This window comes from Falco punctatus (genome assembly GCF_963210335.1).
Source record: "Falco punctatus genome assembly, chromosome: 20".
Taxonomy (NCBI): Eukaryota; Metazoa; Chordata; class Aves; order Falconiformes; family Falconidae; genus Falco; species Falco punctatus.
The window spans coordinates 1265066-1288816 of record NC_137600.1 but is presented as its reverse complement, the minus strand read 5'-3'; the positions used below and the strand labels follow the sequence as shown (position 1 = coordinate 1288816).

At 65.0% G+C, this 23751-nt stretch overlaps 2 protein-coding genes across 5 annotated transcripts; one reads left to right on the top strand and one right to left on the bottom strand.

Annotated features, from left to right (window-relative positions):
* Window positions 1–148: 148 nt before the first annotated feature.
* Window positions 149–13564, bottom strand: CNNM4 (cyclin and CBS domain divalent metal cation transport mediator 4). Of its 3 annotated transcripts, XM_080370615.1 has the most exons (11): window positions 11964–13564; window positions 8518–8661; window positions 6838–6975; window positions 6172–6341; window positions 5919–6018; window positions 4418–4599; window positions 2180–4297; window positions 1079–1154; window positions 850–984; window positions 546–679; window positions 149–445 (listed from the first exon to the last, which is right to left on the bottom strand). In XM_080370615.1, exons 1-7 carry the CDS (start codon window positions 13396–13398, stop codon window positions 4088–4090), a joined length of 2379 nt encoding a protein of 792 aa, XP_080226741.1. In that variant the 5' UTR covers window positions 13399–13564; the 3' UTR covers window positions 149–445; window positions 546–679; window positions 850–984; window positions 1079–1154; window positions 2180–4087. The 3 variants fall into 3 exon arrangements, with proteins under 3 accessions (XP_080226741.1, XP_080226740.1, XP_080226739.1); XM_080370614.1 differs by having other exon boundaries at window positions 149–679; window positions 850–1002; XM_080370613.1 differs by having other exon boundaries at window positions 149–679.
* Window positions 13565–14092: 528 nt separating this feature from the next.
* Window positions 14093–23740, top strand: LMAN2L (lectin, mannose binding 2 like). Of its 2 annotated transcripts, XM_080370616.1 has the most exons (9): window positions 14093–14437; window positions 14526–14644; window positions 16915–17032; window positions 17495–17577; window positions 19133–19165; window positions 19504–19665; window positions 19749–19863; window positions 21156–21275; window positions 21900–23740. In XM_080370616.1, the coding sequence occupies exons 1-9, from the start codon at window positions 14308–14310 to the stop codon at window positions 22040–22042; spliced, it is 1023 nt and encodes a 340-aa protein (XP_080226742.1). In that variant the 5' UTR covers window positions 14093–14307; the 3' UTR covers window positions 22043–23740. The 2 variants fall into 2 exon arrangements, with proteins under 2 accessions (XP_080226742.1, XP_080226743.1); XM_080370617.1 differs by lacking the exon at window positions 19133–19165 and having other exon boundaries at window positions 14097–14437.
* Window positions 23741–23751: the final 11 nt, after the last annotated feature.

Here is a 23751-nt window from a genome sequence, read left to right as displayed (position 1 = left end):
CTGCCTCTCTGTGCCCGCTGTGCCGTGGGTCACCCCTCGGCAGGGCCTGGCAGCAGGGGGGGGCTACAGCACCGTTGTTTGGCTGCCCGGAGGGAGGCGCAGCCCCTGCACCCTTCCACTGCCTTTTATTTCCACAAAAAAACCCCACTAAGAACATGGAAAATAATATTTTGTTGAACAAGGAAACGCTACAGGGCTCACGCTACAGCCACTGGCTCCCACCCTGGCATGCCGAGGTGGCAGAAGGGCTTCGGCCCTGGCTCTCTGCTTCCCCGTGGGACGGTTTGGTGTCACCTGTGGTGGAGGAAGCAGCAGGCGCAAGCTGGCGGTGCCTGCGCTGGTGCAGCGGTTAGTCTCCGTGCCAGGGGGGCACCCTGCATCGGGCACCCCAGTAGCTGCTCTGCCATGCCATGCCATGCCACCAGCCGGCCTCAGCTGCTCACTGCTGAGAGGAACCGGAGATGGAGGTGGCCCCACCAGGACCCCCCAGCCATACCCAGGGCATGGTTCACAGTTGGGCATGGCTATCGCGGCAGGCTCCCTACCTGCCCTGGTGTTCTGGTGGCTCAGGAGTGCCATCTTGCTGCTGGTGACAATTTTTGGGTTGACGCTGTTGGGTGATAGCTTGACTCGCGGTCCTGGAGGCTGCGAGGGCACCAAGATACTGCAGCCGCATCACCTGGGCAGAGAGCGGGTCAGTGCCACACGGCACAGCCACGGTCTGGCAGTGGTGCTGGGGATGGTGGGAGACCTGCAGGCAGCTCGGCGCAGGGCATGGCGCTCCCAAAAGGCTGGGTGAGGCAGGGGCAGGCTGCCAGCAGGACCCCAGGGGATGGGTCCTGCCCCTACCTTCACCAGCTGCAGGTTGGTGTGCACCCACACGCCGTAGTCGGGGCAGTACGAGGAGCAGCTCCCACAGTCAGTGCAGCCCAGTCGCCGATGCCAGGGATGGGTGCACCACAGACGGCATCAGAGAGCCATAACCTGCCAAAGAGCATCTCCCTTTGCATCCCCAAAACCAGCGGAGTGGGTCCAGCGCTGCCCCAGGGGCAAGCCCAGTGCTGCTGGCTGTTCTCACCTGTGGGTAGCGGTGCCAGAGCGCAGACACCGTCGTAGATGAAGGCTCCATTTTCAAACTTCATCTCCACGTGGCCCTGTGGAGAGCAGGCAGCTGAGGGCAAGCAGAAGAGAGCACCGCCTGTAGCCTGAGCAGCCCAGGAGGCCCTGTGGCACCGGCAGCCACCTCTATATGTGCCCTGATGGGTGGAGAGAGCACCCAGTGCTGCACAGACACATGGCTCTGGGTGGAGGAGACACCCACGGGGCTGACTGACCATGGGTGAGCCTGGACCCCTGCACAACCGGTGCCACCCCTGTGCCAGCAGTGCCATGCCTGCAGGATGAGGATGAAACGGTTGAGGGGATGGTGGTGGTGCTATGGGTAGTGCTCTGGAGCGGAGCACTGAGAATTGTTCTTCAACGTCGGCTCCTGAATGCCACCGGGATGGCTCAGCGGGGCCTTCCTGGCAACACAGGCTGGGGGAAGAGCTCCAGCTCTGTGGGAAGAGCAGCCAGGTGCCACCAAACAACACCCCACCGCCATGCCCAGCGACCTGCAGGCAGGGCCAAGGCAGCACTCACCTCATGCCAGGAAGGTCAGCAGGAGCTGCAGGGCGAACTTTGCCATGGCGGTGCCTTCCTCACCAGGGAGAAACTCCCCCCCCCCCGCCCCCGCAGCCTGGGTCTGGCAGGGTCCGGCTGCCGGTGCGTCCGGATCCCCCGGGCCTGGCAGGGTCCGGCTGCCGGTGCGTCCGGATCCCCCGGCAGTGGCGGCGGGGTGGCCCCGGCAACGCTCACGCCTCTCGAACTCCTCGAGGACCGCGTTGATCATGGTGCGGTCGGAGCCGACGAGGCGGGGTTGCCCCCAGAAGCAGGTGAGGGGGATGCGGTCCCCGAGGCCTCACCGACGCCCGAGGGGCACCGCTACCAGGCTGGGACATTCGCCCCCGTAGGCGGGCACCCGGGCCCACGATGGCGGCCACGGTGAGCCCAGCGCGGCGCCGGCCTCCAGCGGGAAGCGTTACTCTAGCGGCCGCAGCAGCTCCCGGCCCTGCTTCCTGCGCCGCCCCCGGTAGAGACTGACCCGCGGCTGCTCCCGCCCAGCGCCGTGCCCGCCCACCTTCCTCCCGAAGAGCCAATCAGCGGCCGCCTCGCCCCTTCGTCGCCGCGCCTCCCCGCAGCCACCTCCGCCCCGCAGCCAATCGCTGCGCAACGCGGGACCCGCCCCGCCGTTCTTCCTCCTAACGGCCAATCGCCGGCCGCCCTCCCTCACGCAGTGCGGCCAATCACAGCCCGCCATGCCATCCGGAGGCGGTGCCTCGCCGCCCCGCTGTAAACAACACCGGGCAAGGATTTAAAGGGGCCGCGTCCCCCAGCGGCGGCGTCTCCTGGACTCTCCCCCCCCGGGTAACCGGGACGTGCCCTCCGCAGTTCCCCCAGAGAAGCACGGACGACACCGACATACAGATATATATTTTTATTACCCAAATGGCACCCCTCACCCCCCAAAATCCTATCAAATAAAATTCCACAGTCGGTTTCCACAACCGGGAGGGGGCGGCGGGTGTGGGGGGGCCACAACCGGGAGGGGGAGGCCCGGCCCCCCCCGCACCCCCTGGGCCCAGCCTCCCCCAAATATACAAATCAAACCTGATGCGGAAAATAAATACGAATTCCAGAGGGGGTGGGGGGTGGGGGAGGGGTTTGCATAGAGGAAGAGTTAATTAAAAAACGGGCTTTTTTGTCTTGGTTTATTATTATTATTATTAATTATTATTATTATTTCTACTATCTCCCCGCGGAAGGATCTAGGACCTGATCGTCAAGACATGATTAACAAAAATAATTAACCTTCTCCCAATAACTTACAGTTCACCCAGGGAACTTTGTGCTTTTTTTTTGGGGTGGGGGTTGGGGGGGGGTTTCTCCCCTCCCCCCGCCACCGCCCGGGCACGAAGCTCCGGCAACCGGGGCTGGGGGGTCCGGCCAGTGCTCACCGGGGGTCCCCTGGCCTGCCCCAAGGGGTCAGGGGTTCCCTGGTGCTGGGGGTCCCCCTTACACTGGGGGTCCCTCGATGCTGGGGGGTCCCCCTGACACCGGGAACCGGTGCTGGGGCGTCCCCCTGACACTGGGGGTCCCCTGATGCTGGGGGGGTTCCCTGATGCTGGGGCTCCCCCGGTGCTGGGGGTCCCCCTGACACTGGGGAGTCCCCTTGACCCTGGGGGGTCCCCCAATGCTGGGGGTGGGGGGACGACGCACGGCGCTGGCCCCCTCCTGCCTGTACAACTTTGGTCACTAGCTTTGTGTCACCCCAAAAAGCTGGATCCCGCAGCCCACCCCCCACCCCACCTCCCGGCACGGACACCCTGAGACACCCCCCCGGCACGGGGGGAAGGCACCGAAACCGGGGGTGGGGGGTGCTGCCCCTCACCATCCTCAGCCCACTCGTGATGCTGGTGGGTGGCAGAGGGGCTGGGGGGGGCGGGGGGATCCCCCAGGCTGGCAGAGGGGCTCGGCCATCCGGAGCCACCGCCGCGCATCCCCCGGTGCCCCCGTGCCAGCGGGAAAGGGGAACGGGCACGGCCAAGGGGTGCTCCATCGCTCCTGGTTTATCCATTAGGAACGAGATGCCGCCGTCACGCCGCAGCCCGGGTACCCCCATCCACCATCACCCACCCCGGAGAGGCTCCCCATCCCGGGGGGGCTGCGGTGGAGCCCCCCATGACGCGGCGGACGAGACCTGAAGCTCCCTGAGCTGAACGAGCGCTGGGGCGGCCGGCGGAGCCTTGTGCCGTCGCCACCGTCATCCGTTGAAATTAATTTAAAAAATCAGCCAGTTTGGAAAGCAGCAGCAGCAGCAACAAATCCCGGCTCCGCTTCCCTCCAGCTCAACCGGGCTTCTCCGGTGACCGCGGCACCTGGCACGGCATCACCGAGGAGATGCCAAAACGTTTCCTACCGGGAGGGGGGGGAAAAAAAATAAGTCCCAAAACCGGGCACGCCAGGTCCTTCCCGGCGCATGCCGGGGTCAGATGGAATTTTCCAGGGGACTGTGGTTGCTCCGGCGGCTCAGGCAGTTCCTCTCGTTCAGGAGACTGGTGGTCTCATCGGCGGTGGTGGAGGGCTCCGGTTTCTCCGGTAAACCCGGATCTGGTTTGGGAGCGTTGCTGTCGGGGGACTGGGGACAACTGTCCATACGAGAAGCCGTCAAGCCGTTCTGGTATTCCTGCCGCGTGATCTGTGCCGGGGTGGGGGAAAAATAATCAGGGATGGGGTGAAGAGAGGTGCCGGATCCCACTGCCGGATCCCACTGCCGGATCCCACTGCCGGCATCGCCATCCCGGTGCCGGTACCTCACCTTGACGAACTGGAGGTCGGTGAGGGCGCGGACACTGAAGTCGGCCACGTACTGGGCGCCGGTGCCGGCGTTGAGCTGGTTGTTGCTGCCGCTGACGGGGGAGGACACGGAGTCGGAGCGCTCGTGGTAGCTGAGGGAGGCCGAGCGGTTCAGGCTGCTGACGTGGGACGGGGAGCGGATCTCTGTGGGGACGGGAGGGATGGGGTGAGCCGCACCGCGGACCCCCGACCCCCCCGGCAGGGTGCTGTGCGGTGCTGGGGTGAAGCCTGGCAGCTCTGCCTGCTGGCGGTGGGGTGCTGAGCCCCCGGGGATGCCGGCCCTGGCTCCGGCGCGTGGAGAGCCCCATCCCACAGGCTGCGGGGCCGCGGAGCCTCGCGGTGACGGAGCGACGGGACGTGCATCCACCCCAGCACAGCCCTGTGTCACCGTGGCCGAGCTGGATTTGATCCCTGCCCGACGCCTGCCGACTGGCCACCGACCACGGCTACTAGCCCAGAGCCTGGCCAGGTGCCACCCAGGGGCCAGTCCCAGCCCAGGGACACCGACTCCCTGAACCGGTGGCTCAGCCGCCCTGCGCGGGGTGAGGGACCAGGTGGGGTTACGGGGACAAGGAGGACCCGGTGACGTGCTCGGAAAGCCGGGGTGACACAGGGACCACATGCAGCAGCAGCGAGCGTGGCACCTCGTCACCGGCCAGGCGTCACGGGGACAGCCACCACCCCGGGCTGCCCAGCCACCGCTGTCCCCTCGCTCCTCCGCCGCTGGCATGGCAAAGGCAACCGGGAGAAAGGAGGGTGGTTACGGGGTGTGCGGGACCCCGCCGCCACCGCGAGCGGGGCTGGGTGACACCAAGGGGGGCAACCAGGACAGCCCCCCCCCCCCCCCCCCCCCGCCTCCCCGGCACGTGGAACCGGACGAGATGGCGAGTAGTGGGTGACAAAATACCCGGTGTGGCATTAACGGGGTGGGGACACCCACCGCGGTGGGTGACCGTGGTGGCAGCGGGGTTTGGCACGCCATGCAGCCGCACCGTTTACCTGTCAACCGGGCAAATAACGCCCCTCGCTTTGTGGCCGGGCGCCGGGGCTGGGCCGGGGGGGGGCTAGGGCAGAGAGACGGACAACACAACACATGCAGGTCAAGAGAAGCCTGGGGGCAAAGGTGGGAGGGGGCTGTGGGGACCTCTGCCCCTCGCCGTGCCCGCGGCCGGGCACTGGTGACCCCCCCCCGGTGCCAAGTTGAACCGTGACGGTGTCTGGCTGAGCCTGGCAGCGCCGGGGGACAACCCAACATGGGGGTGGCAGATTGTCAGCCATGGCCCCCCTCCACTGGCTGCCAGGCAGGCTCAGGAGCCACACAGCCCCCCCCCCCCCCCCCAGGATGGCTCTGGGGCCACCGGTGCGAGCTGGGGAGCCTCCAGCATCTCCTAATCCCACCGGCAGCTCTAAACCAAGGGAGGGCTCTGCCCACGCCGGTACCCGGGTGCTCAGGGGGTGCTTACCAGATACAGGAGAGGGGTTGAGGGCCATCACCCCGTAATAGGAGAAAGCTCCCGCTTCAAACTTCATGCATTCCTTGCCGGCCTCCACCTCCACCTTGCCCTGCAAGGTGATGAGACACGATATTGGACCCTTAAGCCACATCCCGCAGCGCTGGGCTGGATGAGACCCTCGCCATCGCAGCCCTCCCGGGGCGATGGTTCACCCAAGGGACCCCCACGTGCGTGGCTGGGGACGTCACCCCACGCCCGGTACCTGCAGGATGAGGATGAAGTAGTCGGCTGCCTTGTTCTTGCAGTAAAGGAAGTGGCGGGGGGATTTCTTGTTCTCCTCATCAAACTTTAGCTCCTGGATGACATCGGAATATTTCAGGAGCCGCAGAAGGATCTTCTCCGAGATGAAGTTGGGGGTGAAGAGCGTCACCTCTGAGAGCGAGAGGGGAAGGGGGTTCAGAGCCGCAGTCCCCGTCCCTCGCTCGTCCCTCCAGATGAAGGTGCGTCCCCCTGTCCCTCAGGATGGACCTCCCTGGGGCAGAAGCCCACCGGTCCAGCCCAAACGCCAGCTCCAGGTCCCCAGCAAGGCCAGCTCCAGCCTTGGGGACACATGCCAAGGGGGGAACAGGACCATCCTGGAGGGACAGGGACCTGCTGAGCATCAGAGACAGGGCTGGCATCCCTGAGCCCCGTCCCTTCTCATTTTGGGGGGGATGGCGGGGAGGAGAGTGGGACAAGACGCACGCACCCCAGAATTTCTGGCTGGAGCGACTCTTTCTTGGCAGGGGGATGGGACACAGCAGCCCACCGAGCACAACCGGCTCAGCACCGGGGAGCTGTCAGCACCGGTGCTCCGCAGCCGGACTGAACCGAGGGGTGCCCTGAGCCACAGGGGGGCTTTGCCCCCCCCAAAAAAACCCCAGCTTACCCGTGGAGAGGAAGCGGTGAGCGGCCAGCAGCAGCTGCGGGGACACCTTCACCTTCAGCTCGTTGACGGGGTCCTTGAAGGCCGAGAAGTCCCGCTTGTTCTTCTGGTTGCCCACCCGCTTCCTGCTGCGGTTGTCGGCTGTGGGGAGCAGGGTGTCACGGGGGGACCGGGGTGTCAGGGGGGTGTGGGGGGGGCAGGGTGTTGGGGGGGTGGGGGCAAGGGGAGTAGGGTGTCGGGGGGGGGGGCAGGGTGTCGGGGGGAGCAGGGTGTTGGGGGGCAGGGTGTTGGGGGGAGCAGGGGGGCGAGGGGCAGGGTGTCGGGGGAGCAGGGTGTCCGTCAGGGGGGCAGGGTGTTGGGGGAGCAGGGTGTCAGGGTGGGGGGGGGGCGCAGGGTGTTGGGGGGGCAGGGTGCCGGGGTGGGGGGGGACAGGGTGTTGGGGGGAGCAGGGTGTCAGGGGGGCAGGGTGTCCATCAGGGGGGCAGGGTGTTGGGGGAGCAGGGTGTCAGGGTGGGGGGGGGGGGGCGCAGGGTGTTGGGGGGGCAGGGTGCCGGGGGACGGGACGGGACAGGGTGTTGGGGGGAGCAGGGTGTTGGGGGGCAGGGTGTTGGGGGGAGCAGGGGGGCGAGGGGCAGGGTGTTGGGGGGCAGGGTGTTGGGGGGAGCAGGGGGGCGAGGGGCAGGTTGTCGGGGGAGCAGGGTGTCGGTCAGGGGGGCAGGGTGTTGGGGGGGCAGGGTGTCGGGGGGGGGGGGGGGGGCACAGGGTGTTGGGGGGGCAGGGTGCCGGGGAGGGGACGGGACAGGGTGTCAGGGGGGCAGGGTGTTGGGGGAGCAGGGTGTCAGGGTGGGGGGGGGGCGCAGGGTGTTGGGGGGGCAGGGTGCCGGGGTGGGGGGGGGACAGGGTGTTGGGGGGAGCAGGGTGTCAGGGGGGCAGGGTGTCCATCAGGGGGGCAGGGTGTTGGGGGAGCAGGGTGTCAGGGTGGGGGGGGGGCGCAGGGTGTTGGGGGGGCAGGGTGCCGGGGTGGGGGGGGGACAGGGTGTTGGGGGGAGCAGGGTGTCAGGGGGGCAGGGTGTCCATCAGGGGGGCAGGGTGTTGGGGGAGCAGGGTGTCAGGGGGGGGGGGGGGCGCAGGGTGTTGGGGGGGCAGGGTGCCGGGGGACGGGACGGGACAGGGTGTTGGGGGGAGCAGGGTGTTGGGGGGCAGGGTGTTGGGGGGAGCAGGGGGGCGAGGGGCAGGGTGTTGGGGGGCAGGGTGTTGGGGGGAGCAGGGGGGCGAGGGGCAGGTTGTCGGGGGAGCAGGGTGTCGGTCAGGGGGGCAGGGTGTTGGGGGGGCAGGGTGTCGGGGGGGGGGGGGGGGGCACAGGGTGTTGGGGGGGCAGGGTGCCGGGGAGGGGACGGGACAGGGTGTCAGGGGGGCAGGGTGTCTGTCAGGGGGGCAGGGTGTCTGTCAGGGGGGCAGGGTGTTGGGGGGAGCAGGGTGTCAGGGGGGCAGGGTGCCGGGGCGGGGGGGGACGACAGGGTGTTGGGGGGAGCAGGGTGTCAGGGGGGCAGGGTGTCGGGGTGGGGCGCAGGGTGCTGGGGGGGCAGGGTGTTAGGGTAGGGGGGGGGGCGCAGGGTGTTGGGGGGGGCAGAGGGGACCCCCGCACGCATCAAGGCGGGGAGAGGGACCAAGCCCGACACCTACTGTACGTATCCGACTCGTCCAGGATCTCCGACTTGATGATCTCCTCGATGACGTCCTCCAGCGTCACCAGCCCCAGCACCTCGTAGAAGGGATCCCCCTCGCCCTCGTTGTTCACCTTCTGCACGATGGCCAGGTGGGACTTCCCTGCGGACAGACACGCGGGGGTGGGAAGGGAGACCACCACCAGGGCACCCCCAGCCCCACCGCCGGGTCCCAGCACCCCGGGGTGTCACTGGGACCAGCCCTTCCCTCCTGGGCAGGAAACAATAAACCAGTTCAAATCTAAACAAGCCCCTGGGCTGGGAACTAATTGCCAGTAATTAAGGCCGGGAGGGCTCAAGGCACCTTCGTGCCACCCTGGGGTTCACAGGACGTGGGATATGTCCCTGGAGGAGCCCGTGCCGTGTCACCGGAGCGCAGCACGGTGCCGGCTGAGCGCCCGTGGGCTGAGGGCACCCCAGCACGGGGACAACGCCGCCGCCGCCACCACGAATCGAGTTTGTGCCAGCAGCCCCGACCCTTCCGAATTTCCTCGGCGGCTCTGCCAAGCTGAGCCAGGGCTGTCCCATCCCGAAGGAAACGCTCTGGACACTTGGTGCTGCGGTGGCCGCTCGATCCCGGAGCCAAAACATCCCGGGGAAGGGAGCCAAGGGCAGGCAGCCGCTGCCCGGCCGGCCCTGGCCAGGAGCAGGCAGGTCCTCGCCGGCAGGAAGATTTCTCCAGCCCTGAATGAGCATCTCCCATCGCTCTGCCGCGGGCAGGAGGCAGTTTGCCTTATTCCAGCTAAATCCCAACCACCGGCTCGTGGCGAAGCCGGTGTCGTTCCTGCCCCAGCTGCTGGGTGCGTGCCGAGCCTCCATGAACCGACGTTTTTCCTGCTCCTTCCCCAAATCACGCAGAACCGCCGGGAAAAACTCCTCCGACCAGGAACATCCACTTGTGCTCCAGGGAGAGGAGCTGAGCGGCCGCATGGAAAACCGCAGCGCGCCCAGGCCAGGCCAGTGCACCCACAGGACCGGTATCCTTAGCCTGGGGAAACTGAGGCACGGAGGAAGGAGATGTTCCCTCCCTGCCTTCAGCACAGCCTGAAATAAAATCCCTTCCACCTCCTCAAGCGTCGTGGTCACCCCCAGGCCGGCAGCAAGGCGCCCCGCTCGCCGTTCTGCTCCGGCTCCGGCACAAATCGCCCTTTCCCGACACGATCTGCTATTTCATTTCAGAACTGGTGGCCGCAGGCCCCTCGCTGCTCAGGGAAAAGCTAATTTTAGGGATGGCCACTGCGCAGCTCCCCTTTTCCTCTTTCAGCCAAGCCCACGCGGTTCAGGCAACCCTGCTGCCCAAAAGGCGATGCACGGAGGGGCGAAAAGACCCTAAAATTGTTGCTTGGGCTGTGAACGCCCTTACCCAACCGATCCAGCCCCCTCGGTGAGGCACGGTGGCTCCACCGCACCACGCGCCAGGCGAGGAGAAGGTGAAAGTCAGGCAGCAGTTTCTCCCCGGGACAAGCAGCCAAGGCTGAGCGCGGCGGGGAGCGGCCGGTAGCAAAGCAAACACCCTCCAGGGAGCCCAAACCGCCAGAGCAAAGGGCACGGGGCCGGCTGCCGCAGCATCGCCGGCGAGGTACGAGGGGCCCTGCACACCAGCCGGGTCCCCCTTTCCTCAACAGGTCCCCATGAGGAGGGAGAGCAGCACCCTGAGCTCGGCAAGGTGCCGAGAGGAGAAATTTGGAAGCTGGGTGTCACGGTGGGAGCCAGCACCCGCAGGCTAGCGCCTACGACACCTCGGTGCCACTGTATCAGGGCGATCAGAAGCGTGGCTGGTTGATTTTTCCTTCTTTATCCTCTTGTTGGGCACATTTCCAGGTCTTGATGAGTGGGATGAGGGCAGAGGCTCACCACGGTGTTGCATCCATGAGGAACAGGGTTCAGAGAGCGCCCTCAAAAACAATCCGGGCAGTGGCCCCAGAAATTACCAGCTCCTGACCCAGAGAGGCAGCGATGAAAAAAATAACAATGCAGGACACGGGCGGCTTTGTAACCGGAATGAGCGTGCTTTAAATCCTTTAATAAGGATTCGTTGGAGGGAAAGCCGGTGCCAGCAGCCGGGATAACTCCAGATCCGGCAGCAATAGGACTCCACTTCTATTCTGCTGGTTTTTGGGAACAGGGTGGAGCGGGACGGCTGTGCGCTCTTACAGCGGTTCTCGAACCGGCGTGAGATGAACTGGAGGAAAAGCATTTGCCAAGAAGGTTTTTTTGCTAATCAGGGCAGCTCCAAGATGATGAGATCCCGTCGTCATCGCCGCGACCACAACTGCCACCAAGCCACAACCGAGGGGCGTTGTTCCTGCCCCGATATTTTGGGGTGCCAGGGAAGCACGGTTGCAAAGGGAGGCAGGAGCAGAGCTGCTGTCTCCTACCTACCCTCAAAAATCAGCCAGGCTTGGACCTAGCAGCTGCCAAGCCCTTGCCCAAGCTCCAGCCGAGCTTTTGCTGTGGGAGAAATTATTAGAACCCCTAAATCTGGGCACGACCCCCCTGAAAATGTCCCTGATGGCGGCAGGACGCGACGAACAGCCTGGTTCTCGTGATGCACCCGCTTCTGCCGGGCGAGTGTAACGGGAGCCAGAGGAGAGAGCGGGGTCACGCACGGCTGAGGGCTGGCCTCGCATCACCCGGCACAGCTGCTCCACAGCCGGGCTCTTTTCATCCCAGCCCAGCCGCAGGCAGCCGGTCCCGCGCCGGCAGAAGCTGCCAGAAGCTGGGGAGGGTCAGAGGGTCCCCTGCCTGCTCTGACAAAGCCCTGAGTGAGGACCCTGGGGCAGGTCAAATCCTGCCTTGGAGCTAAGGCAGCTTTTCCCGCTCCTGGTGGGCTCAGCCTCTGGCAAGCCCGGATCCTGCTCCTCCTCCCAGCCCTCCGGCCGCTCTCGCTCTTAGGTGCCCCGATGCCAGCGGGAAGCAGAGTGGGGCTGGGGGCCAGCACCCTCCCCAGCGGCGGGGAAGGGCCCAGAGGAAGGGGCCAAGCCCAAACCAGGGAGCCGAGCAATTTTCCAGCAGCTATTCAAGGGCCTCCAGGGCCGATAATTAAAACCAAGGAGCAAGTAAATGCTCCCAGAGTGTTTCTGGAGGCTGGCACTGGGCTCTGCCAGCGGTAAAGCAGGGGCTCTCCCTTCCCGGTGCGGCCCCGTTACACACCAAACCCCGGAGCCCCGGGTAGTTGCAAGCACCGAGCAGCTGCCCCCAGTTGGGTGCCGTGCCGCCTGGCCCCAGCAGCGTGTCCCCAGGCACCTGGTCCCCTCTGGATCACGACCGCCCACACCATGAGGACACCAGGCAGCCCCGGGGTGGGCAAAACTCCCCAGAGTTTTGTTTCTGGCATCTGCTGGCCTCCTTGGGGAAGCAAGGAGCACCCCGGGGAAGCAGCGGCACCCCCTCCGACCCCCTCACCCTTTTTGAACTCCTCCAGCATGGCATCCAGCTTGGTGTCGTGGAAGACGACGTGGACGGGATGGTTGTAGAATTTGGTGATGGTTTTGAGGGGGGTGCAGTCGTCGGGGTCGACGAAAGCCAGGTCTTTGACGTAGAGGATGTCCATGATGTTGGAACGCTCGTCCTCGTAGACGGGAATGCGGGTGTAGCCGCTCTCCATGATCTCCGACATGGTGTTGAAGTCCAGGATGGCGTCGCTGTTGATCATGAAGCAGTTCTGTAGCGGGGTCATGACGTCCTCCACCGTCTTGGTGCGGAGCTCCAAGGCTCCCTGGATCATGTTGAGCTCCTCCCTCACCAGGTCATTGTAGGGTTCCGTCACCTTCAACATCTCCACCAGCTTCTCCCGGTTGTAGACGGTGCCGATCTCCTGGCCCAGGATGCAGTCAAGGAGCTTGCTGATGGGGTAGGAAAGGGGGAATGTCACCAGCATGAAGAACTTGGTGACCACGATGGTGTTGGCGCCCACGGCCAGGCCATGACGGGAGCAGAGCGCCTGGGGCACGATCTCCCCGAAGATGACGATGCCGATGGTAGAAGCGACGACGGCGCCGATGCCGGAGCCGATGAGATCATCGAGGAGGATGGTGAGGGTGGTGTTAACCAGCACGTTCCCCAGCAGCAGGGAACAGAGCAAATAGTTCCCCTTACGGCGGATGGGCTCGATCTTCCGAGCGTAGCGCTTCTCCTTCTCGGTGCCGCAGTTCTGCACGATGCGCAGCTCCATGGGGTCCAGCGCCATGAGGCCCAGGTTGAGCCCGCTGAACATCCCCGACAGCACCAGCAGCCCAGCGATCAGGATCACCTGCAGCCAAAGGGGCAAGAGCGATTTTTTCTCTTCCAAAACCACGATGCGGCCGTCGGGGCCCCGGTGGGACAGCCAGGGCTGGCCGGGGCGGCGCTGGGTGCAGAGGACGTAGGTCTTGGCCTGCTCGTCCTTGCGCAGGGGCTGGACGCGGACCCGCAGCAGGGCCGAGGTGTCGTGGGCCTCGGCCGGGCCGGGCTGCACCAGCAGGTCCTGGGAGCGCTCGGGGCAGGTGCCGTTGGGCAGCGAGGCGTTGGCGGCGGGGCGCAGCTCGGCGAAGGCCACCCGCTCGCCGGTGCGGGGCCCCAGGCCCAGCCCGTAGAGGCGCAGGAGCACCTCGCTGCCCTCCGTGACACGGATGGGCCCGCGGGCCGGGGCCCCCGCCGCCGGCTTCGTGCTCTCCTCCAGCCGCATGCCCAGGATCACGCTGTCCCCCGCCGGCACGGCCCCGCCGGGCAGCGCCAGCAGCAGCAGCAGCGGCGGCAGCAACGGGGGAGGAGACGCCGGAGCCCCCCCGGCCCCGCCGCCGCCGCTGCCCACCCCCCCTGCGCCGCCGCCGCCGCGCCGCCGCCCGCCGCCCGGCGCCATGTTGGTCTCTCGCGGCCGCCGTCACACGCCGCGCCACGCCCCCCTCCCGGGAGGGGGCACAGGCCACGCCCCCGCCCGGCGGCTGGGGGCGGCTTAAAGGGGCGATGGCGCAGACACGAGGGTAGGGCCCGCACCGGGTGCGGGGGAGTGAGCGGTGTCGCGTGAAGGGGGGGGGGTGGAGGCTCATGCGGAGCGGGGGAGGGGCGCGGGGGTGGCGGGTAGGCGGGGGGTGCGGCCCGGGAGGGGGCACTAGGACCTGGTGGGGGCCAGAACCAGGAGGGGGGCACTAGGACCTGGCGGGAGGCATTAGGACCGGGGCGGGGGGGCACGAGACAGTAGGACCTGGAGATGACGACACCAGGATCTGCGGCCGGGGGGGGGAGGGCGACACACTACGATCTGGGGGAGCACTAGGACCTGGGGGCGCACGGCGGACGACGACATTAAGAACGGGGGAGGGGGACGATACTAGTATCTGGGACACACACGCTGTAGTGGGGCACACTGGGCCTTCTGGGGAGGGGAGAACGCTATGCCGTCGGGGGGGCACTAGGACCTGCGAGGGAACGCTAGACCCTTGGGGGGGGGGGGCGCACTAGGCCCTGGGAAGGGAGGCACTAGGACCCGGGGGGGGGTGGTGGTGGGGGGGGAGGTAATAGGACCTGCGAGGGAAAGCTAAGCCGTGGGGGTGGGCACTAGGACCCGGGAGACCGGACGCAGGCGGCGGTGGGGCGCACTAACGCTGGTGCCGGAGCGGAGCCTTTAAAATAACCGGAACTACATCGCCCATCATCCCCTGCGCTCGCCCCGCCCTTTGGTTGACAAACAGGTGGCTCGACCAACCGGCGCGAGGGGCGCGGCGGCCAATAGGCGAGCGGGGCGGGGCGCGGCGCGGGCGGTGGAGGGAAGATGGCGGCGGCGGGCCGGTGGCGGGCCGGGCTGGCGCTGCTGGCGGTGGCGCTTGGGCTGGGCGGGCCGCGGGCCGAGCAGACGGAGGAGCACCTCAAGCGTGAGCACTCGCTCTCCAAACCCTACCAGGGTGAGTGGGGCGGGGGCGCGGCGAGGGGAGGGGGGCAGCCGGTGCTCGGTTACCGGCGCCCGGTACCGACGGTACGTGTGGGCCGCAGGTGTGGGCTCGGCCAGCTCGGGGCTGTGGGACCTGCTGGGCAACGCCATGGTCATGACCCAGTACATCCGCCTCACCCCCGACGTGCAGAGCAAGCAGGGAGCCGTCTGGAACCGAGTGGTGAGCCCGGGGGAACCGGGGTGGGGGATGGGGGGCACCGGGGGTGGGGGGGCTGTTGGGGAGGGGGTCGGGACAGCGGGGTGCCCCCTGTGGGGGTGGGTTGCGGTGGGGGGTGGAGCGGGTTTGAGACAGGTTGGGGAGGGGGGAGTGAGATTTGGGGGCTTGGGGTGAGTATGGGGGGGCTGGGGGGCACCGGGGTGGGGGGCTGAGGGGGAGGGTCGGGACACTGGGGTGCCCCCTGTGGGGGTGGGATGGGGTGGGAGGGAGCATATTTGAGACAAGTTGGGGTGAGGGGAGTGAGATTTGAGGGTTTGGGGTGACTGGGGGGGGCTGGGGGCCGGGGGAAGGGCGTTTGGGTTGGGGGGGGGGCGTCAGGGGGGCTGGGGCAGAGGAGGGAGCGCGGGGGTCCAGGCCAGCAGGTATGGGGGGTTTGGGGGGCTGTGGGGACGCAGAGGGTGTTTGAATTGGGGGGCTGGGGGAGTGTGGGCCAAGGTGGCGGTGGGAGGAACTGGGGGGGGGGGCTGTGGGGGCCACAGGGCGAGGGGTGCTGAGTGGGGCAGAGGTGGGCTGCAGGGCTTGGAGCTGGGGGGGCTTTGGGCTGGGGGTACCAGCAGCACTTCAGCTTTCGGTCTTTGGCCCGGTGATGGCTGCAGGGGCCGAGTCCCCCACAGGTGAATTTGGGGTGCTGCACTGAGCAGCTGGGGGTCCCTCGGGGGGCCGCTGGGACGCCCCCGCTGCCCCCTTCGCCGGCTCGGGGTCCCTCGGGGGGCCGCTGGGACGCCCCCGCTGCCCCCTTCGCCGGCTCGGGGTCCCTCGGGGGGCCGCTGGGACGCCCCCGCTGCCCCCTTCGCCGGCTCGGGGTCCCTCGGGGGGCCGCTGGGACGCCCCCGCTGCCCCCTTCGCCGGCTCGGGGTCCCTCGGGGGGCCGCTGGGACGCCCCCGCTGCCCCCTTCGCCGGCTCGGGGTCCCTCGGGGGGCCGCTGGGACGCCCCCGCTGCCCCCTTCGCCGGCTCGGGGTCCCTCGGGGGGCCGCTGGGACGCCCCCGCTGCCCCCTTCGCCGGCTCGGGGTCCCTCGGGGGGCCGCTGGGACGCCCCCGCTGCCCCCTTCGCCGGCTCGGGGTCCCTCGGGGGGCCGCTGGGACGCCCCCGCTGCCCCCTTCGCCGGCTCGGGGTCCCTCGGGGGGCCGCTGGGACGCCCCCGCTGCCCCCTTCGCCGGCTCGGGGTCCCTCGGGGGGCCGCTGGGACGCCCCCGCTGCCCCCTTCGCCGGCTCGGGGTCCCTCGGGGGGCCGCTGGGACGCCCCCGCTGCCCCCTTCGCCGGCTCGGGGTCCCTCGGGGGGCCGCTGGGACGCCCCCGCTGCCCCCTTCGCCGGCTCGGGGTCCCTCGGGGGGCCGCTGGGACGCCCCCGCTGCCCCTTTCGCCAGCTCGGCCAAGGCGTTGCGCTCCCTCCGCCAGCCTTTTCCCCGCCAGGCAGCAAAGCTCCCGTTAATACCTCGAGAATTCCCCCAGAATTTCAATTTGGGGTTGAAAATGGGGGGGGTGGGGTGTTGTGCCCCAGCATCCAGCCTGCTCCACAGCGGTTTGAAAGATGCCCTACCAGACCAGGAACAATCCCTCCCACTCAATTTTTATTTTAATAATATAGGAAGGGAGTTACGTTGGGTGGTTTTGGGGTTTTTTGTTTTGGTTTTGTTTTGGTTTGTTTTTTTTTTTTTTTTCCTTGGGTTTACGGCTCCCACAAAATGTGGGTGCCAGGCGAAGCCGTCAGCCGGCTTCACGGCGTCGTGTGAGCAAATCTGTTATAAGCTTATCGTGCTATGTGCCCGTTAGCGCAAGGAATTTGTTAATAGCTCAAGAAATAATCGGCTCATCAGCAATTAGGAGCTGCTTCTCAGCCTTTCCTGCCTTTTTTCCCCCCCCCGGGTGTGAGTTACCGATTTAGCTGGGTTTGCTGTTGCCTCAGAATAGCGGGAGATGGGGGTCGGTTCCTCAGCTTTTTATAGCCTCGGGTAACGAGCCATTCCCTTGGTTTAATGGTGTCCCTTGGGATTAATTCTTTTTGCTCGGATCCATAATATAGGGCAGCAGGGGGAACGGGGGTCCGGTCTCCGGTGTGACAGCACGTGGAGCTGCTGCGATGGGCAGAGGACGGCGCAGCCGGCTGCGCTGGTCCAGCCCTGCCAGCCCCTCAGCCTCAGGGGCAGGGAAGCGGTGGGTGCCGGCCCGAGGGCCGCCCTCAATTTCACATCCACGCTCCTTCTCTTGCAGCCATGTTACCTGCGAGACTGGGAGATGCAGGTGCATTTTAAAATCCACGGGCAAGGCAAGAAAAACCTGAACGGAGACGGTTTTGCCATCTGGTACACCAAAGATCGCATGCAGCCAGGTACAGCGCCAGCAGAGGCTGGGGACTTGCAGCGTTTTGGGGCCTTAGGGCTGGTTTTCTTCTACCCTGGGAGGCAAAGAAGGGGTGACAACCGTGGGTGAGGCTGTCTCTGAGCTTTGGCACCCTGGGTTGGGGTTTCTGGGGGTCCTGGGGGGTTGGACTCAGCTTGGGGGTGGGCAGCGTGGGGAGTATTCCCACACAGGGGAAGTGTGGGGCTTCCTGCACCCGGAGTCACCTCCTTCAACAGTGGAGTGCGGAGGAAGCTTCATCCTTGCCCAGCACAGGGCAGGGGGTTTAATCTGACCCTCTGATCCCCCTCCCTGCCTGGGGAGGGTCTGCATGCTCAATTCACTGCTTGAGGGCTGCCTGATACAGAGCGCAAAGCAAAGGGACGGGTAACAAACCCTTTGCAACGCCTGCCTGGCCTTGCCACCCTGATTCAGAGCCTTTCCTTCCTTCTAGGGCCTGTCTTTGGAAGCAAGGACAATTTCCTGGGCCTGGGAGTGTTCGTGGACACCTACCCCAACGAGGAAAAGCAGCAGGAGGTGAGTTAAAAGGATAAACGGGACCGTGCTGCTTGCCACAACCGCGGTTACGGCTCCCGGCGCCGCGAGTGCAGCTCGGCGTTGGCAGGGCGCGATCTTTTTCGAGCTCTTCAATCAGAGACCAGCTGCTGCTCCGCTTCCTCTCCGTCGCCTTTCCCTGCCTAGTGGGTTTTTCTCCCTAGTGAGGCGGTAACTCTTCAGCGGGTGTGAAAAGCCGTAGGAAAAGGTAGTTTTGTGGTCGGTTTTACCCAGAGAAAAGGCTTTCGGGGCAGGAGAAAACTAGCTGATGGCACCACCCCTGCCTTGTGAGCTGCTGTGCTCTGGAGGCTGCCGGCTGGTAGCGGTCAAGGTGAAGCTGTAATAAGAGCGTGGTCTTTGTAGACCTTGAGTAGAGCAGTACCCGAGCTGCCAGCCCAGCCCTGCCTGCACGACGGGGCTCTTCCGTGGCCGCCGGTTGCCGGGAGGCTTTCCCCGCTCTCGGGGTGCAGCGTGACTGCGCTCTGCCTCTTTGCAAGGTGCCTGTCGAAGGACCTTTGTGTTTCTGTTGCATCTGCTGTTCGTTTGAGGGTTGCTTGGCACCTGTCCTTGCGGAGAGGGGAGTGCAGAAGCAGTTAAAATCAGGCCCTTCCCCCCCCCCCCGATGCTGGCATCTGTTTCAATGCTCCAAAACCAAAGCTCTGGGACCTTTTTTTCATTCTAGTTTCCCTGAAAATCTAGGCCCTGTTTTACCCCCAGACCTCGGTGCGAACCCTGCTGCCCCACGGGACGCTCTTCATCCCAGGGAGGGAGACAGGAGGGTGCAGTTGGGATGTGCTCTGACCTCGGACCGGCTGAGTAAACGTTGAGTAACCACCAGCTTTTGCTCAAACACGCAAAGCAGCCGGCTCCGGCGCAGGGGTGGACTTTGTGCCGGTCAAAGCCTTTCTGAGCCGCCTGGGGCTGTGTTACCGGCAGTGCTCGGGGATCAGCACAGTGTTGGGTGGATCCCCTTGATTTGCGGGGTGGCAGCTCTGCTATTCTGGGGTAAAGGGATGCGCAACAAGTTTCGTTTACAAAAAATAATCAGTGGAACGTGGGTGGCCGGCTTCCCGGGGTGGTCTGCAGCCAGAAGGGGCTGCCCTCCCTCCGGTCAAGCACTGAGCGAGGGAAGAGATGGAGAAAAGCAGATCGGCCAGTTGTTGTCGTGGCTTCTGAGTTCATAGCGGCTTTCTCTCGCTTTTAAAAGGCTAAAAAAAGCGTTTTATTCCTGAGGGAAGAGGGGCAGGATAGCTGTGGCTCCCTGGGAAGCTGTGGTGGCCGCTGTGTCCCTGTTGGGGCGCTGGCTGTGGCGATGCTCGACGTGGCTTTTGCCCGCCGGCACCGTTTCCTCGCTGTGTGTCCTGGGATTCGGCACCGAACGCCTAAACTCCTCTCTGCTTTAGCCTCCGCTAAGCCGATAACGCGCTGAGCTCTCTAGGGATGAAGTTTTCCAGGTTGCAGGTTAATACTAAACCCTGGTCTGTGACAGTCTTTTGCTTCTGTGCTCTTTCTTGCTTTGCGCTAACCCCGGACTCAGGCTCAGAAGAGGAGGTACAGCCCGGGAAATCAGGTACTTGCTCTTGTTGACCTACCTGTTCCCAAGCGGTGGGGTTTCACCTTGGCTCACGGTTGAGGAATTCTCTCCTCTGAGTTCTAGAAATCCCTGCGTGAGCTGGGAGAGGCTGCATGGAAACCGGCTGTCCTCCCTCCTGGATATCTGGGAGCTGAGGCTGAGCCTGAGGAAGGCTGGGGGATGGAGTGGGGTCGTGCTGGTGTCTTGTTGAGGCAGAGTTTTGGGGGGATGAAGGAGTTTAGGGTCCATAGAGCTGTCACAACTCTTGGCCCTGGAAGCCAAGGAAGCAAGGAGGAGCAGGATCTGACCCCCAGCCTTGCCCCCCTCCCTCGCAGCGTGTCTTCCCCTACATCTCGGCCATGGTGAACAACGGTTCTCTCACCTACGACCACGACCGGGATGGGCGACCGACGGAGCTGGGGGGCTGCACGGCCATGGTGCGCAACCTCAACCACGACACCTTCCTGGTGATCCGCTACGTCAAGAGGAGACTGACGGTGAGCGCTGCCTGCCGGGGCGGAGCGGGCAGCGGGGCCGGGGGGGGGTCTAGGGGAGCCTGAGGGAGCTGCTTCTTTTTCAGGTGTTGATTGATATCGACGGTAAGCACGAGTGGAGAGACTGCATTGACGTGCCGGGCGTGCGCTTGCCCCGTGGGTACTACTTTGGGACTTCATCTGTCACCGGAGACCTGTCAGGTACTGTCCTGGGGTCCCCAGCCTTGTTTCCCAAGTGGTCCTGGCAGCTCCTGGCAGCTCCTGTGCAGCTTTGGGTGTCTGGAGGTGCAGCTTGGCACCTGGTGGGGCTTCCAGAAGCACGTGAGGACCTTTCCATGCTTTAAGCATCCTTGAGCTGTGAATGGGAGCCTTGGTTTTTATCTTGCAGCAACTCCTGAGGAGCCCAAAGCCCTGTCTGGGCACGTCGCTCTCCTGAGCGCTTTAGGCAGTGCTTCCCTCTTTCCTTGAGCTCCCCGCGGAGCCACGGCCCGACCTCAGCCAGCCCCTCAACGACACAGTGGCCAAGCAGCTCTACTGGCTCAGCCGGAGGCTCTCTCTCCAAAACACGTGAAGTGGGAGGAGTGAAAACGGGATGAGCACTGAAAAAATCTCCTGTGCTCTCCTGCCACAGCCCGTGGTGCCTGGCTTAGCCCCCAGGGCAGCGCTGGAAGGAGCTGCCTTCGCTGCAGACGCCTCGGGCGTTACGGCCAAGCCAGGATGCTCGCTCCTGCTCGCTCTCCGGGCCATGTTGTGGGTCTGTTTTGCTTTGAATTTTGGAGCCCCAGAGCTAAATTGCCTGTTAGCGAGGTCGGGAGCAGCCAGGCGTGCCTGGAAACGGTGCTGCAGACATGGGCCAACGTAAATCGGGTTTTGCAGAGAGCTAAAGCTAAAGCCTCCTGCCTTCCTCAGCGCAGCGCTTCCCTCCCGCCGCTGGTGGAAGCGCTGTGAGACCTGACGCTACCCCCTGCGCCTCTTTTGGCGGCTTTGAAGCCCGATTTGGGTCGTGCCTCGACAAAAGCGCGTTGATGGCCGGTGTCTGGGCCTGTTGTTGGCTCCGCCACCAGTTCCTTTTCCCCCTCAGATCTCTGCCCAGCGCCTGGGGAGCGGGCAGGCTGGTGTGGAGTGCTCGCCTGGTCCCACTAATAACTCCCCCATCACCAGCAAAGGAAGCAGGGCCACGTGAGGCCGATGCGAATGTGTTCCCTTTGGGTGGCTGAGTGGTTTCGAGTCAGATGACCTCCTGGTTTGGGTTGTTTTTCAGTTTAAGTAGCTTAGAGGTGCCTGTTGGTAGAGGGCCCCGCGCTAGGGCGCAGCTTTCAGCCCAGCGCAGACCCTGCCCTGCGGAGGTGAGTTTTCCCCCCTCGGAAAGTCAGAGCCGGCACCTTTGCCCCGAGTGATAACATCCCACGGCGCTGCCTGCGGCACTCAAATCCTTGGCTGGAGCCATATTTTTAGCGGTGACCCCCCAGGACACGTTTCTCCTCTGCTTCCAGACAACCACGACATCATTTCGTTGAAGCTTTACCAGCTGACGGTGGAGCGGACGCCGGAGGAGGAGAAGCGGGACAGAGAGGTGTATCTGCCGGTTGTGGACAACCTGAAGCTGCCGGGAAGTGAGTAGGAGCCACCAGCCTTTCCCTGGGGAAGGTGGGACTGGTGGGGATCTGGGGGAGGGGGGGTTTGTAGGCTCGTGGAGGTGTGGTGCTTGTGGAACAGAAACCCATGTTGCCAGCAAACCAGCTGAATGAGCTGGAATCGGGAGGTCCGTGCCCTCTTCCTCGCACCACCGGCTGTTGTCACCCCGTGTGGCACAGCCCAGCTCCGTTTGGGGTGGGCGCTCACCCTCGGAGAAGCGCTGCCTTCCCGGAGGACCCTGGCGCGCTGGGCTTAAGCCACGGTCGTGCCATGACCCAAATGGGATGCGCTGCTCCACTGGAACCTTCTGGTGGTTTGAACCTCCACGGTGGCATCTCCCATCCAGAAATCCCACCCCAGACGCGTCCGCAAGTCGCCTGCGCGCCCTGAGGTCTCGTGGCTGTAGCTTTTACGATGAGCCCGGCCCGAAAATTTTGGGAAGGCAAATCCTGGGGTGGCGTGAGGCTGGCAGGGCGTGCGTGGGGTTAGCGGTGTGTCGCTGCGGGGTGGTTACACCCCCAGCGGTGCAGGCAAATCTCAGCTGGGTTTTGGGGCTCACGAGCTGTTTTGGTTTTTTTTTTTTTCCCCCCCGTGTGACGCAGTGGAGGCACCACTGGAGCCCATGAGCGGCCTGGCTCTCTTCTTAATCGTCTTCTTCTCCCTCGTTGCCATTGTTTTCGCCATCGTCATTGGAGTCATTATCTACAACAAGTGGCAGGAGCAGAGCAGGAAACACTTCTATTGACTTGGGACCCCCCGGGATGGCCCGTTGCTAGCCCTCGCTAGCCACATCCCGACTCCCACCCATCCCAGACTGGCCAGAGTGTGATGGACAGACCCTCACGGCAGGGACCCTTGTGTCCCGCCCCCCCCCCCCCCCCCCGAAAATCCCAGTGGGGATGGCTGCCGTTTCTTACTGGGCTCCAGAACTCTGACGCCGCTCCTGGCGGGAGCACGGCTGGACCGGGAGCTGAGCGCCGCGGGGATGGACCCCGCTGTCCCCCGAAGGAGCGTTGCTTTGTGAGTTGTTCAGGATGGGCTGTGCCGCGAGGCGCTGGCGGTGCTGAGCCGTCTCTCTGCCCGTACGGGCAGTAGTCACCACCTGGGCTGTGAAATCCCGGCGGAGAGGGATGGCAGCGAGCAACGAGCCAGCTTTCCTCACCCGATTGCCGGGATAACCTCCCGCAGCCTTACCGTAACCCTCGCAGCCCCTCGGCTCCAGCGATTTCATTTCCAGGATGGATTTTTCCAAGCTGTTCATCCCGCTCCGGCTGTTTTCCATCGCCTGCCCGAGGCTGGTTTGGGGGGCCAGGCTGCTTTTCTTTGACTTTAAATCCACCCCCCCACCCCCCCCCCCCGCCCTGCAGCCCCTCTCTGTCCCGCTAGTCACCCAGATTCGGTGTTTTGGGGTGGGGGGACACTGACGGTTTTTTCTCCGTGGTGAGGTTGGGAACCTCGCTCCTTGGGGAGCAGCCGGCCCCCTCCGTGAAGCCACCCTGGGGCAGCCCCTCGCTGCAGCCCCCCTGCTCAAGTTCGGGGTGTAACGTTGGGTTTCCCCGTTTTAAAGAACCGGTTTGCTGCTGCTGCGTCTTGGGGCTCCGGCCCCTCTCCCCGCTCCGTAGGGCCGCTGCCGAGCATGCCACCGCCTCCGCACGCCTCCCGTCCCGGTGCGGCCGCCCGCACCGGTGCTGTTTGCATGTCGTGTCGTGGCTTTTGGCACCTTTTCCCCTTGGTGCTCGCTGCATCCCGAGGACCCCTCCGAGGAGGAGCTGAGCCTCGGGGAGGGGGGGGGGGGGGGGGATGGGGTGATTCCCCTGCCTCTCAGAGCTGGAGCTCCCGCTGCCTTTCAGGGACTCGTGGTTTATTCCTACCTCAGTGCTTCGGTCAATGATTTCGCTGCGGTTTTTCTTGCCGGTCATCGCAGCCGCCTTCCCCCCGGGGACCCCAGTGGTCGCTCGCAACGTGCGTGGCGGGGGGGGGGGACGGACACCCAGGAGAAGGGAGATGTTAGGTCACTTTGTCCCAGGGAAGTTTTAGTGGCTCTGGGGACTTTAAGATGGCAAATTTTCCACCCTGCCAGCTCCAGCGGTGGCAGCACCCTCCTCCACGGGGTCCCGGGGAGCTGTGTCCTTGTCCCGCAGCTTTCCAGGATGCTCGCACGCAGGACGGATCCCCGTGGGGGGCCCGGTGGTACCCAGCGTGGGGAGAAAACGTGGGGAGAAAACGGATGGTGTTTTTTTTTTTTTCAGCAGGATGCTGTCACCAGGGTAGGTGGGAGCTTTTTACAAAGTGCCCAACGGTCGTTGTGGTGTGCAAGGTCAGGGTTTTTTTTTTTTTCCTGGTGTTTTGCCTCTTTTTGCCTGATCACCAGGAGTAAAACGTGTGTGCCTCTCCCTGGAGCTGTAACTGGTGTCTCGGAATAAACATTGGTGTGTGTGTGTGACACGGCTGTGC

Excerpts from the sequence above, each read along its gene's own strand:
- CNNM4 (XM_080370614.1), bottom strand. The coding sequence starts at position 13,398 with ATGGCGCCGGGCGGCGGGCGGCGGCGCGGCGGCGGCGGCGCAGGGGGG. Across the intron at positions 8,662-11,963 it reads GCTGGAGGAGTTCAAAAAGG|GGAAGTCCCACCTGGCCATC; the intron begins GTGAGGGGGTCG and ends GTCTGTCCGCAG. Across the intron at positions 6,342-6,837 it reads TCACCGCTTCCTCTCCACGG|AGGTGACGCTCTTCACCCCC; the intron begins GTAAGCTGGGGT and ends TCTCGCTCTCAG.
- LMAN2L (XM_080370616.1), top strand. The coding sequence starts at position 14,308 with ATGGCGGCGGCGGGCCGGTGGCGGGCCGGGCTGGCGCTGCTGGCGGTG. Across the intron at positions 19,864-21,155 it reads TGTCACCGGAGACCTGTCAG|ACAACCACGACATCATTTCG; the intron begins GTACTGTCCTGG and ends CTCTGCTTCCAG. Across the intron at positions 21,276-21,899 it reads CAACCTGAAGCTGCCGGGAA|TGGAGGCACCACTGGAGCCC; the intron begins GTGAGTAGGAGC and ends CGTGTGACGCAG.